Below are 15,103 nucleotides of genomic sequence, written 5' to 3'. Positions count from 1 at the left end.
GATGAAGAGCGCCCTCAACAATTTACTTTGCATCATGAAATCATCATCACACACAAGAAGTACAGCTTTGATTGTTGACGTCGAAAAATCTGTGATCCTGGGAATTTTCCAGAAAGGTAAAGAACATTCATGAAGTTGTTTAGATAAACATTAAGATCATCAATGAGCTGCAGAATTGTGCACCATTCTTAGGTGCATCTGAGGGTAAGCTCGGTTGTAACTTTCGATTTGCAAAACTGGGGTGAAGTTTACAACAAAAATTCACTGGTGAGACAGGAAACTGGATTGAAGAAAGTAAGAAGTGCTTCTTTGTTTACATTGTTCTGCATTGTTGTGTGTGTACGTTCGGTCTGTACACACGGGTGAATGTTGTTTTTAATAAATGGGATAGAAAATGGACAAAGTAATGAGGCAATCGTTTTTAATTTATCGAAGTGTTGGTTTGGAAAACTTGAGCATTCTTTTTAACTTTTCCATATCTCACTCATGCCACATATTTTCCCCCTGTTCCAACACCAAAAGTCCAAACTAAAAAGCATGAAAAGGAATCTCAATCGTGTGAGCATAGTACTCTATGGTGTGAGTGATTAGATACTAAAATTTCATTAAAAAAATCATAGCAAATGAAAAGGTGGTGGCAAGATACGGAAAGTTCTTCCTCAAAAGGATACCATTATATATTTTTTATAGCGAATGAACTATGTTGGCAGAGTCTGGAACTTGTGTAGAATAATAATAAGTTACCTATACAAATATACTCTACTGCGCATTACAAGGAATACAAAAAATGCAGAGAAAAAATTTAAAAAACAAGTACACAAACAGAGCAAGAATTAATTAAATGGGTGAAGTAAATAAATTAAGCCTGTCTAATGCAAGGTGGGAAATTGTTCCACAAATTTGGAGCGGCGTATAGAAATGCCCGATCACCTAAAAATGTAGCCATAGATTTCCCAGGTGAGTGAGATAACAATGTGGGATCTTGAGAACTTCTGAGACGGTAGGTTGATTGAGATCGAGAGAGGGATTTAATGGTTATGGGTTCTTGCATGTTGAACTGATAAAGATATTTTGACTTCTGTTTCGAAACATCAAATTATTAAATTTATACTGATTGTTGCAACATCATATCTTTATAAAATATTGTTTGAAATTGTTATTTGTAATATACACAGCTGATAGCTCTCCATCTCCTACTCCTATAACTATGAGGTTCCTTCCGATTCCAGCGGAGTATCTATCTAGGATCTTCAGTCTGCGACCGACTGTCAGTAGAATGGAGGGTTACGATTATCTCTCTCAACTTTTGTAATATTTGTGTACTTACAGACATTTAAAATCTGCAAAATGTATAGGGACAGTAGGGCCTAACATAATTGTTGAAATTAATTTGTTGCATTCAAGCAATGCTATGTACAGACGTTAAAAATATCTTTCATGGTTTTTCTCACAGACCAGTGCAAAGAAGATAAATTGATCTACAAACTCGTTGTCGAATCCTCAATACAATGCCTATTGACGACAAGGAGGACAACGCTAAGCTTGGGAGTGAAGATGAGAGTAAGGATGCTCCTGGGGCTTGCTCAGCTGAGGGTGAACATCCTTTAGACTCCTCGGGAGAAGGAGATATGATCAGGAAGAAACCCAGAGTGAATAGCCCACGAGGAAACAGCCCAATCGGTAAGGCATCCATCCAACTATAAAGACAAGGCCTGGAATGTCACAGAGCCAAGGAGGTCATCGCCTCTGTTTCCCAGGGCCCAATTTCATAGAGCTGCTTAAGCAAAAAGTTGTGCTTAAGCAAAAAAATCCTTGCTTAGTAAAATCAGATTACCGACCAAGACTCCACTCAATTGTTATGCTAAGTGAACAACAGCTAAATACCAGTCACAATCAATGTATATGGCATAACATTTTGGCCAGTAACATGTGTAAAATAAGCGAGCTGTTTTCGTGCAAAATTTTTGCTTAAGCAGATCTATGAAATTGGCCCCTGGTCTTGGCCTTTGTGCCCCTTTAAAAGATTCCAATATACCAATATAGTTTCCAATGGAAGTGCCCATTGCAAAATGAAACTGACCTTTCCCTCTCAAAGATAAAATTACAGGCCTGAGTAAAAACCATGACTCGCCACTTTGCTTCAAGCTCATGTGATTTCGACAAAAAGTTGTGAAATTCATTCAAAAGGTCTCAAATTAAAACCCTAGAGGAAACAACCTGTGAGAAAACAGCCCCATTGGTAAGGCACTATATCAAACTCAAACTATAAAGACCATGAACTTGAGGCAAAGTGGTGAATCACCACTTTGCTTTAAGTTCATGTGATTAAAAAAAAAAAGCTTTAAAAAATAATAATTGAAACAGTTTTTTAGGTGAAAACCATAGAAGAAACAGCCCAATTGGTTAGGCATCAATCAAATTACAATGTATAAAAGACAATCAACTTGAGGCAAAGTAGCGAATCACCAAGTTCATGTAATGTAAACAAAGTTCTAAACTTCATTCAAAACGGTCTCAAATAAAAATGCTCAAAGAAACAACCCTTGAGGAAATAGCCTCATCAGTAATGTGTCTTGAAGTAGAATGATCAAGTTTTAGTAGTTTAATAAAGACCATGAACTTGAGGCTTCACTACTTAGCCTAAAGTTCATGTGATGTAAAAAAAATAAAAGTAAAAAAAAAGTCCTAAAGAAAAACCCTTGTTGATTTGTTAATATTGTTTTATTTTCATACATTTCATTGTTAAACTTGAACTTTTCAGACATATTTTAAGCCATAGGCTCTATATTAAGACTGAGAAGTATCAAATAATAAACCACAAAGTAATGAAACTGACTGGATAAATTTACCCAATCAGTTTCTTTACCATGTGATTTGTTATGTGATATCTGAAGTAAAAAGGTGCATAACTCAGTTGTTTGCAAGACATTCTGCAAAGAAGCAAAACTCATAACTTTATAATCTTGTATAGCGCTGTTTTGCAATTATGGTCTTCCACTGTGGAAAAGTAGAACCCCAAAAAGTGGCCTTTTACATCATAATGCTCTATTCCCAACTTGATGTTTTTGAGCCTGTTACAGATATACTAATATTTCACTGTAATTTTTGTGTTTCATGACTTTAAACAGTGTTTTAATATTCCATGGTAGCCTCTCCACACAAGCATGCAACATTTGAAGAGTTACTGAGAGCATCGGGACTCGTAACCAACATGGCTCTTGCTCATGAGATTGTAGTGGATGGTAACTTTAAGCTCAAACCAAAAGACCTGCCTGAGAACTCGTAAGTATAGATCATCATTTATTCATTTATTGACTATTCTGGTTGTGAAGCTAAAGAATGTATTTCTTTACTATTATTTTGACACTGCTTCATGCCCAGCAGAGATCCAATTTCATAGAGCTAAAAGTAGTTAACAACACAGTTTACCGTTGCAGTCCTCAGTTCAGCCCATGCTCTATGAAACAAATCGGCTGAGTAATAAATAACAAACTTGCTATTAAATCTTGGTATGTTTGGCAAACCCACACGACCAACCATCCCAAACCCTGTTTGTATACTTGTTATAAGTGTTTTTTTTTTTAACACATCTTTGCAGTATTGAGAAACAGTGTCGTGATATAGTGCACAAGGCATTCTGGGATACCCTGAGACAGCAACTTGAGGACGACCCACCGACTTACGACCATTCCATTACACTACTGGGGGAGGTCAAAGAGGTTGGTACACAAACTTAATCACAAGCTGATTCTAAAGCCACTCATCTAAGTTTTCTATCGTGTATCATAATTTGAGGCTATATTTGGTAAACTCTTACAAACTTGTTGTTTTTGTTTTCTTAAAAACACTGGACACTATTGGTAATTGTCAAAGACCAGTCTTCTCACTTGCTGTATCTTAACATATGCATAAAATAACAAACCTGTGAAAATTTGAGCTCAATCGGTCATCGAAGTTGCATGCTTTCAGATGCTTGATTTCGAGACCTCAAAATTCTAAATCTGAGGTCTCGAAATCAAATTCGTGGAAAATTACTTCCTTCTCGAAATCTATGGCACTTCAGAGGGTGCCGTTCCTCACATTGTTTTATAACATCAACCACTCCCCATTACTTGTCACCAAGAAAGGTTTTATGCTAATAATTATTTTGAGTAATAACCAATAGTGTCCACTGCCTTTAAGAGTGCACTGTTTGGTTTTGAACCATTGTACCACAACCTAATAAAGAGTAGTGTTATGTCCACCATTCCGCAAAAAGACTTATGGCAGTAGCATTTCAAGCACTGCAGTACTTGGTAGTAATAATAAATAATAATAATAATATCGAACGATTCTAGTTCACCGTGTCGGTCAAGGATGAACTTCCTGGTGCAGAAACAAAAACTCTAAATACACAGACAATCAAAAGCCGAAAGCTTTGATCTCCGAAACAGATGTTGAGAAGTGTTTCAAATTGAGAACAAGTTTCTGCTGGTCAGAGTTGAAGCTGTGGGAAGCTATTCCAAAGAGATGGCCCCAACATGTTAAAAACAACGATCATCCTGTGTGCCTCGGATCCAACCAAGCATGGGCATGTTGACAATAGTAATATGCAAAACACCTCTGTGTGACCTTGTTGCTAATTGATTGTCAGGAATAGTTACCACTTGATCCAGAAAGATTGACCTCTTTTGTTGATACTTCAGAGTTAGGAATTGAAGCATGACATGTGCCAGATTTCATAAAGCTGCTTTAAAGGCAGTGGACACTATTTGTAATTACTCAAAATAATTTTTAGCATAAAAACCTACTTGGTATCGAGTAATGGAGAGAGGTTGAAAGTATAAAACATTGAGAGAAACGGCTCCCTCTGAAGTGAAGTAAGTTTCGAGAAAGAAGTAATTTTTCACAAATTTGATTTTGAGACTTCAGAATTAGATTTTGAGGTCTTGAAATCAAGCATCTGAAAGCACACAACTTTGTGTGATAAGGGTGTTTTCTATTTCATTCATATCTCACAACTTCGACGACCAATTAAGCTCATATTTTCACAGGTTTGTTATTTTATGCATATGTTGAGTTACACTAAAGTGAGAAGACTGGTCCGTGACAATTACCAATAGTGTCCAGTGTCTTTAAGCACAAGTAGTAGCTAAGAGCACAACAAAATTATGCTTACACCCATTTACCTTGCCACATGTACAGGTTGTGACTGGTAACCTGCTCATTTCTGCTTAACAGATCGAAAGCGCCTAAGCAAATAATGTTTTAACAATAATAATAATGAAAGGGGAGCTTTCTACAATCGATATCTTTAAATAGTGTAGGTTTAATGTAAATCTGTGGACGTTTGTGTTGTGTCGCACAAAACGTATCCAAAACAATTAATATTGATTTGATTTGATTTTTTGTTTTATTCCAGAAGGAACATACCCATCAATAATAATGAAAACTTATAAAGCGCAACAATATTTAAATTATATACAAATTGCAGTTCAATCGTGACCGAGGAGTTAACAGAAGCCTCAATGTTAACACCCGAAACAAATTACTTTGAACATTGAATTTTTTTTAACTTAGCAGACAAACAAACATTCTTGGCTAAGCCATGTACAGTACCTTTATCTTGAGAGGTCATAAAAAAAAATTAATTTGTCTCCGATAATTTCCGATAAGATACAAAAATATTATTATTATTTTAGCTCCTTGTATCCATCCTCCTGCCTCATCACGACCGCCTCCGAACCCAGATAGAAGAGGGCATCGACTTGCCCCTCATCCAGCAGCAAGCTGAGCATGGCATCTTAGATGTGCATCACTACGGTAACTTCATTATCAATACCATGGCAAATCTGTGTGCTCCGGTCAGGGATGAGGAGATTGCAAAGCTCAAGGAAATATCAGATGTCGTTCCACTCTTTAGGTAAATGTCTTCAAGCATCTTTAACCGGGGCCGTTTCAAACAGGCGCGCTGAACCAAATAGATTAGGATTGACTCTAAGGACTACCCAAATAATCGTTGGTTTCAGACAGGTGAACTTTACATAATATTTACATTGGCTCTGCCTATGACGGGATCGGCGTCTGAAACCAAGGTGCTCCAGAGGTCAGTCGGAATGACTGCAGCAGTCAACCTTTCAACTTCTAGCGAGTCCAGAAGCCAACCATCCCCCCCCCCCCTGGTGCTACTATGCCGTGGGGGTGTAATAAATAAGTAAATAAAATAAATGAATAAAATGTATGGAAACATTTCAGTTCTTGATGAGTGATTAACTTACTCGTTGCAGAGAAATCTTCCGGGTTCTTGAGTTGATGAAACTGGACATGGCGAACTTCACGCTTCAGAGTCTGAGGCCGCATCTGAAGCAGCAGTCTGTAGATTATGAGAGGGGTAAATTCCAAGAGTTCCTCAAGACACAACCAGGTAATGTTTCATTTATCAATTCTGATTGTGAAGCAAAGTACTCTCAGAAAAGTGAACTTAATCACTGTACTAGCCATGTGGGCCCACTCTTCTCTTACCTCTTCAGTCTCCTGACGATCAGTAGAGCAAGCTAGTCGAAGCGTTGAGACCAATTTAAGAAATGACAGTGTTGTAGTACAGTTAATCACGATCCTATAAGCTCAAGTAGTAGTCCCAGCCTATTTTCTATACCATCCGCCCGGGTACTAGATAAAAAAGCAGGATAGTTCTTTTCAGAACTGAGAAGTCTCCCGAACCCCCGAACATCTACTCCGTGGTTGTAGAATAAAGCAAGACAGTTCTCTAAGAACAAACTCGACCTTGCAAGTAGATACACACATGGTGTTAATAGTAACTATAAATATGGATATGAATAGTAAACTTGTGGGTACAACCATGAGTAAAATCTCTTTTGAAGGAGTGGTGGCTCTGAAAAGAGTTGGTTTGGTCTCGACATTTCGAACAGTATATTCTGCTCATCTTGTGGTGTTACCGCAAACCAAATATATAATATATCTGGTTTGTTGTAACACCATTTGTATATATCTACTTGCAAGTAAAGTTTGTTCTTAGAGAACTGTCTTGCTTTATATTCTACTATGTAGATATAAAGCATGACAGTTCTCTAAAGAAGAATTATCCCATTGCAAGTAGCAGTTATATACACACATGGTAACCAAATATATACAGGTAAATATGTTGTGTTTAATTTCATTTATCAATTCTGGTTGTGAAGCCAAGGACTCTCAGAAAAGCGCATTCATAAATACCCCAGACAGTTTCTCTACTCCTATTGGTGGAGAGCGCGTCACGTGGGTGTGCATAAACCTTTTGTTAATGACCGATAAAAAGTGTTAATTCATAAGCGTGACACGGGACCTTGCACCTGTTCTTTTAAGACAGTTTCTTCATTCCTTTTGGTCAAGAGCAACGGCTGAAACAGTTGTGCCACATCACGCGAGTCCCGTGTGTTGTGTAATGCAAGAAAAAAGGAACCCAGTGCACTTATTGAGTAGATAAGGGGTTTGCCACGGTGTTCCTGGCTGTGGCTGCTGAATGCGCCTTTGCACCTTGTAAAACCTTATGAGGTGCTACATTATTGCGTCTGGGAATTCATATCTTCAATAACTTTTCTGTATAAAATGTAGGCCTACTAAGCACCTTGAGTGATTGTTGGTAGATAAGTGGCTATATAAGACTTTGATATTATTATTATTATTAACTTGGCCAAGTATTTATTGGACTTTATTGTTATAGATGGCCTGGAACTGACCAGGAAATGGCTGGAAGAGGCTGCAGATGACCTAAGGTCACAAGACTCCCCACCGTCAGCAGAGGGCGCTGTTTCATCAGAGTCTGCGCTCACCCCTGTGAGGATATTGAACCATGCTTATATGGCACTGTTGGATTGGGAAGATACAAAGCTGTTCCCTGAGGTAATGTTGTTTGCATTTGCTCCTCTACTCTTTTATTTTGAGTGGTATCCACGGTCAATGATGTTGTCCGGAGATCTCCCTGTCCCTCATGCATGTAGATATTTCATCTGCTTTCACAAACCAAGTGTCCCTTCTTAGTATATCAACATAGTACAGTTACGTGACATTATCCCTTGCTTTTTTCTGTATGTTTTTTTCCACTTCACTGCTTGTGTTTCACTTAGTTACCTGTTCATGTTTGTTGTGTTGTCAGTTACCCTTCGAGAAAGACTCTGCTAGGGTCGAATTGTCAGGCCATTAACTATTTTTTGCACATTATCTGTAGAATAACTAATCAAAATATCTATTGAAATAGAAAAAATATGAAGTTACTGTGGCATGTTTTAGTCAACCAAGCGCACCATACTTAAGCTCTGGTGTTTCTGATCAGCAGAGTGTGGGTTCGAGTGCTGGTCTTGACCCTTGTGTTCTTAAGCAAGGCACGTGATCATTATTGCTCGTTCTTTGGGACACAAAGACTTTACGTTTTGTGTGTTGTGTAACGCACATAAAAGAACCCACTTACACTTATTGCTAAGAAAAGGAGTTTGCCCCTTGGAAACCCTTATGAGGTGTTATAATAAATAATTAAAAGACTTCAAAAACTTTTCTTTAAAAAAAAAGAATAACTGACTGGCACCCTAGCTCAGTTGGTAGAGCACCGTCACGTTAATTCGGAGGGTGATGGTTCAAGTCCCACTTCAGTCAATTTTTCTTTGTTCAACCCAGCGGGTTTCTTTTGTTGTTTATATTGATATAAAAATAACAATAAGCACTTTGAGATACCTGTAGAACAGGCAAAATAAAGAAGAAGTATACACTTATAATGTCAAGTATACAATCAAAATGGGATTGATCCAAAATTGTGTTCATACCAGACATTTTTAAGAAAGAGGTCCGCTCTAGTTGTCACCAATTTGTGCTATTAGAAACTTTAACCAAAGGTTACCATTCAACAAACATCAAACCAGGTTATCAAATGTTCCTCTACCAACAGACCATTATCATGGACCAATCAAGGCTGCAGGAAATGGCGGAGAAACTTCGGAAGTCCATACTAATAGCAACTGTCCTGCTGGTGACATACACTAACATGGGTCCGATCATCACAAGTATCCAGGGCTTCCCTAGCACACTCAAGCACCACATCGTCGCCATCTCAGATGGAGTGGGGTAAGTCTTAATAATGATCATTTAGGAGGCTTGTCAACATCTGCAACAATCGGTACGCGCTCCATTTCTCTTTGTGAAGCAATTTAATTTGCTATTTAATTTTAACATAGGATTCGAACTGCCTCGTTGGTTAGACACTGCTCTCGAGTTGTAAGGGTCGTGGGTTTGAATCCCACCCGAGTAACATGCCTGTGATTTTTTTTTCACAGGACTCGGGAAAGTACTGAGTATACAGTGCTAACACACATCGGTGTATGGGTAAAAACCAAAATTAATACTCTTTATCCCCGATGCAAATTTAACATCTATTAATATAGGATTCGAACTGCCTCAAGCTACACCAGGCAACCTCAGTAGTCTAGTTGGTAAGACACTGCTCTAGAATTGCAAGGGCCGTGGGTTCAAATCCCACCGAGTAACATGCCTGTGATATTTTGTTCACAGGACGCGGGAAAGTACTGAGTATACAGTGCTTACACACATCTAGTTGTATGGGTAAACACCAAAATTAATAAATTTAATTTGCATCGCAGGAAGCGTTATCAGGAAGTATGAACTGGGCTTAACTTGAAGCTGCTGAGCACGCTGGTTAAGAGGACCATACTCAAGTTCTTGTGTTTCTGATCAGCAGAGTGTGGGTTCGTGTCCCATTTCTGAAGTTGTTTCCTTGAGCAAGACTTGAACAAAACTTTTATTATGGAAAAGTATGGGTTAACCCCGGTGTTTCTGGTTCACATAGCAGGCACCCACGGTTTTCTCAGGCTTCTGATGAGCTACAGTAGTTCAGTTCACTTATGAGGCATCCTTGGCTTCATTATAAAAAGCATATAAAAATAGTAAGCAATGAAATTATGAAAAGGGCGCCTTTGGCAGCCAGCTTCTTACGTTTTTATGCCCAGGGAGCACCAGAAATTGAAAGTGTTTGATTTTTCCTGAAGGCCGCAGGAGAGATCTAACATACAAGTCTACTCACTTGTGGCTCTAGCAGGTATGAAACTGGGCCACAGGGGCGCATAAGCCACCCATAACAGTGTACTCTGATTCAGTGTGGCACAGCGAGGGAACTACGCACCACTCTACTCACATATTTTTGTGCTCCCTGTTAAATACAAGAAATTACTCAGAATAATTGTCAGCAAAATTACTCGTTAGCATACAAACTTACTTGGTATGAACAATGGAGAGCTGTTGATAGTATAAATCATTGTGAGAAACAGCTCCCTCTGAAGTAATGTAGTTTTTGAGAAGGAAGTAATTTCTCACTAAAATAATTGAATTGAAGCTTCAAGCTTCTAAAAGTATGGGACAAGGGTTTATTTTTGTTCCCGTTATTTTTATCGCAACTTCGAGGACCTATTGAGTTCAAATATTCACAGGTTTGTTATTTTATGTATACACTATAGTCTTTGACAATTTTTAAAGGTGTCCGGTGCCTTTAAGCCGTAAATTTATACTTTTTAAAGAAATTTTGTATAAAGTAAACAAGTTATTTATTGCTATTTCAACAGAGATCTGCGCACTATCATGCCAAACATTGCCGAGCAGGTTTGCACTGATGTGAATGAGTGTCTGAAGGAGCGAGGAATAGCCGAGATGGATGGACTGAAGGCCGATGCATTGAAAAGTCAAGTCATTGCAGCAGGCGACAGAGAACACAGTGTCCATAAATTACTAGGTGAGAATCTTGTCCTATATTCTCTGTAACAATGCTCACATATACTTCATACATACATACAAAGAGCATTTATAAAGTGCCCTTTCGACAAGATCAAAGTGCTATAAGGCTCTCCTTGTAGAAATTTGAAGTGAACAGGTACTTTTTGGGGATTGATTGAACTCTGTTTGTAGAATATATTATGAATATTTTGTATTTCATCATACATTTAAATATTTCTATAGAAAAAAAAAGGTTTTGCTGCGTATTAGTTGTTTATAGATTCTGTTTGACTTCAGATTGTAGACTTGTGGTCGAGATCTGCTTTCACGAGATCACTGCTCTCGCCCGAGGCTCCTGGCTTCCCGACTGCTCTCCATTAAACATAGCCACGAGAGCAGTAGTCGTGCGGGGGTCAGCAGTATCGCAAGAACATCAGCAGTCTCGCAAGAACATTGCAGAGAAACTTGGATTGCTATCACTGCGACAAACATTAAATGACTTGTCAAGTCTACTTCAGATAGGATTAAGTGCTTCTTTGTTTTAATCTTTCAGATTCTAGAGGGCGCTCTTTCATCAAGATGCTCATCTCTGTTCCAGTGAACTTTGACCCAACAACACGCATCCCGCCTGGTCTTAGTACTGTTCAGCCTCAGCTGATGGAGGTCGCAGGTCAATTTGTGCGGGTCATAGGTCATAATCGGACTGTGTATGGACCAATCTATTCCGACATTTTAGGGAAAATGTTGAATATTAAATAAATATTTGCAAATAGTTTTTGTTAAAGTATTTTTAAAGAAATATATATTGAAGTGAAAACTGCTAATATCATGGCTTGCCTTGCCAAATTGTATAAATTGTTCTAACTCCTAGTAAGTTTTTTGAATCGGATTGGCAAACCCAGAACAGACTGGACAATGGCCTTAAAACCGACATAATGATACGTAGTGTTCCTAAATATATTGTTGTGACGCACTTTACCTCTTTGTGTCAAGATTCGTGCTCATTTTATTTGGAGGTGTCAGTTCAGATCTTAAATCATTTTATGAAAACTTAGACTCTTGAAAAATTAACTGTAGACATGTTGTGGCTGGTTAATTGCACCAGCCTTTAGTTTTATTATTTTCTTGAGCAAGACACTTAACTAGGTGTAGAGTGTCATGACCTTGTGGTCAATAGCATCAAATTCAAGTTCTGGTGGGTTACGTCACCAGAGGGTGGGTTCGAATCCCCGTCATGACACTTGTGTCCTAGAGCAAGATACTTTACTATAGTTGCTTCTCTTCACCCAGGGGTATAAATGGGTACCTGTGAGGGTATAGGTTGAGATTGTGTATGAAAAAGCCTTTGGAGCGCCACGGCAGCTCGGGCTATCTACTCCCCAAGGGAGCTGAGAAACATTTAAACGGTATATTATTGGCCCCATGACCAGGGCACTAATGTAAAGCGCATTGAGACTGTTATTGTGAAACGCGCTATGTAAGAATTTGTTATTATTATAATATTATTAGTGTTATAAATTGAAAAACTGGCTCAAATGAGTAGGGTCAGTGTGCTTGTGTGCTATGAGCATCATTTTTAGGCAAAAAACCATTATTATTATTATAAATACTACTATTAAAGTCACTGGGTTTATTTGTCTCTCCTTTTTCTGGTAGTGTAAAGGACATTGTAAAGCATAAGTAGACTCACTATTATACGATTGTGTACTAATATGAAAAGTTACATGTAGCGCATTTAGCCGAGCGAACAAGCACACCGAACCCAAGCTCTTGTGTTTCTAATTAACTGAGTGTGGGTTTGAATCCCCGTCATGACACGTGTGTCCTTTGGATGGGATTTAGAACAGTCATTCCTATGTGTTTGTGCACTTAAATTCCTATGTGTTTGTGCACTTATGTCTCATGACATAATCTTATAGGTGTTTTATGTCAACGTCCCTGCTTGTATCACAGGGTTGAGAGTCATTACTAACGAAAAAGTCTGAAACTTGGATACAAATTCAAAGGTATGTTGAAATGATGCCATTTCTACTGTTTGATAACTAACCCCTGGGGTTATAGATTCCAAGGAGCTTTTGGAAAAGGTATCCAAAGCACTAGAGAGGTAGACCAATGAGCAGGATTTCTTTATTTGTGGAAAAAATTATTGTCTGATTTTTTTCACCAGGCCGACATTAAAAGTCTGAACTCGGCCAAAAGTCTGAACAATCTCATCCCTGTTGTCATCAAAGACACAAACCCCCCAAACATTTCCACTATTGCAAATAAGATCCTCAAACTTAAATATCAATTAAACTAAGCTAAATTTAATTTCTGGGCTTTTGGAAAATGTTTTTTGGGGTTTAAAATCGCAGAATATTACAGTTATACATGCTGACTTAATTATCTTCGTCATCAAAGTAGTTTTATAGTCTATTATGGACAGTGAATGTGGAGGGTTACTTTGGGAAAAGTATAATGTTGTTTATTTAGACTGTTAATTGATTAATTTTGATTGTGTGTTTGTGGGCTGTTTTGAAATCAAAGTAGCAACTACATTTTTATAAGATTAGCTGTCGATATTATTGCCAACTTGATTTTGATTACCCATGGGCCCAATTTTATAAAGCTGTTTTGCAGAAAATACTGCTTGACAAATTTCTTTGCTAAGCCAAAAATTACTATGGCACCAGTTGCAACAACGTAAACCTTTATGGAATGTTGGCTGGTAACCTGTTTTTGCTTTGCAAGATTTTCCTGCTTAGCAGGTTTTTGTGCTTACAAGCTTTATGAAATTAGGCCCAGACCTGTAAACAGGATTTATTTATTTATTTTCTCATTTTTTTAATTATTTTATATTGATATTTATTGGGGCATTATTATAAGGGGCATCAGCCCACATCCCCTTTTGCAGGCCTGTTGATCAATATGGCCAATAAAATCTAATTGAAAGACGGTGCTTCCAAACTTACCTTTAAAAGGTTTATTTTTAAGCTGAACTCGTTATTGAGAGGTATAAGTATAGAGTTGTTGTGAAATTAAATATGCATTTCGTTTATGCTGTGTTTTGCTTTTGAACATTTTAAAAATGATTTATGGTGGGTTCTCACTGACTCCCATACACTAACCTATATTTTAGTATATTGTAATATTGTTACCAAAGCTTAAGGCTGCAATAATATGAAATAGAAATTTGATTATTGTATATATGTTTGAGGTTCTATTTGTTAAAGTTTGTTTGTAGCTTATTTCTCTTTTGTGAGAGGAATGTATCAATAGGTATATTTAATAGAATGCATATTTGTAAAATTAAATGGTGTTCCTTTTTTTGCAAGTAAGCTGAAATATAATTGGTGGGTGAAATATTCCCCAAACTTAAGTTAAAGGTAGGGTACACTTTTGGTAGTTGTGAAACACCAATATCCTCATCATTTTGGTGTATGAGGAAAATACCAAACTTGTAATTGGACTCACTTAGATTTTTGGGAGGGTGAAATCAAGATTGTCATCAGAAGTTGATTATGGCGGTTTTCAATATCAGTTTGGAATGATTGTACATATAACCGAATCCTTCCTCCATGATATAACTATGGATCGAGAGATGAATGAACATTTTGTAAAAAAGGGCTGTATCACCTCCAATGATTGCAGTTGCTGCTGCGAGAGGCTTTATAGTCATGGAGGAAATAAATTATAGTCTAGTTATTTCGGTTTATTTTGGTGTGAAATATTATGTATAAAGTTTGTTTATAATTATAGACAATTGCAACATAATGTAGTTCTTTAAAATACAATACAAGTGGACAGAAGTAGCAAATTAAATAAATGTGATACAATTTGTTCATAATTATAGACAATATTGCCTCATAATGTAGTTCCTCTATGTTTAAACTGTGGACAATCATAGCAAATTAAATACAAGAAGCATAAACGATTAAAACAAGAATCTGGGAACTTTAAAGAATATACAACAAGCTTGAAAAAGCTTGTCCGCTGTGAAAATATATTGGAAGTAGAGCGACCTCCTAAGGTCACTAAGCACTTGATTGACTTGTTTTGTTTATGTCACTTGCAGACCGAGTTCTAATTGGACAGGCGGGTGGGCCTATAAACGTTTAAATAAAAGTACCGTTATCCAATTTGAGTGTTTCTATTTTTAGTCGTTCGTCGTATATGAACTTGTTACCCGTTTGAAATGTAGTTCATGTTTGTTTTTCCTTGTTTGGGGATTTTTTTTTCAATGACGCGATGTCCCAATTATCATGCAAATTAGTGGTGATGAGATGACGCATGAGTAAGTCAGAAAAACACGCTGGCATAGATAATACGGGTCACTGAACTTTGAGTTTTCAACCTCGTGTTTTGTGTCTACACGCAA

General features: G+C 37.5%; 1 protein-coding gene across 4 annotated transcripts; it reads left to right on the top strand.

The window, feature by feature from the left end:
- The first annotated feature begins 56 nt into the window (after positions 1-56).
- Positions 57-14,845, top strand: LOC139939852 (T-complex protein 11-like protein 1). Of its 4 annotated transcripts, none has more exons than XM_071936000.1 (10): positions 57-116; positions 1,454-1,680; positions 3,150-3,282; positions 3,599-3,719; positions 5,682-5,902; positions 6,267-6,403; positions 7,700-7,878; positions 8,915-9,090; positions 10,599-10,765; positions 11,300-14,845. In XM_071936000.1, the coding sequence occupies exons 2-10, from the start codon at positions 1,509-1,511 to the stop codon at positions 11,503-11,505; spliced, it is 1,512 nt and encodes a 503-aa protein (XP_071792101.1). In that variant the 5' UTR covers positions 57-116; positions 1,454-1,508; the 3' UTR covers positions 11,506-14,845. The 4 variants fall into 4 exon arrangements, with proteins under 4 accessions (XP_071792101.1, XP_071792103.1, XP_071792102.1 ...); XM_071936002.1 differs by having other exon boundaries at positions 114-204; XM_071936001.1 differs by lacking the exon at positions 57-116 and adding an exon at positions 161-294.
- The last annotated feature ends 258 nt before the right edge of the window (positions 14,846-15,103 follow it).

The sequence above is a fragment of the Asterias amurensis genome, chromosome 7 (genome assembly GCF_032118995.1).
Source record: "Asterias amurensis chromosome 7, ASM3211899v1".
Taxonomy (NCBI): Eukaryota; Metazoa; Echinodermata; class Asteroidea; order Forcipulatida; family Asteriidae; genus Asterias; species Asterias amurensis.
Note: the sequence above shows the minus strand (reverse complement) of the source record. Positions and strands in the feature narration are given on the sequence as shown.

Bases quoted from the DNA above. Each gene is read 5' to 3' on its own strand.
- LOC139939852 (XM_071936000.1), top strand. From the start codon at position 1,509: ATGCCTATTGACGACAAGGAGGACAACGCTAAGCTTGGGAGTGAAGAT. The intron at 3,720-5,681 runs GTTGGTACACAA...TTATTATTTTAG, and splicing joins TACTGGGGGAGGTCAAAGAG to CTCCTTGTATCCATCCTCCT. The intron at 5,903-6,266 runs GTAAATGTCTTC...TACTCGTTGCAG, and splicing joins GATGTCGTTCCACTCTTTAG to AGAAATCTTCCGGGTTCTTG.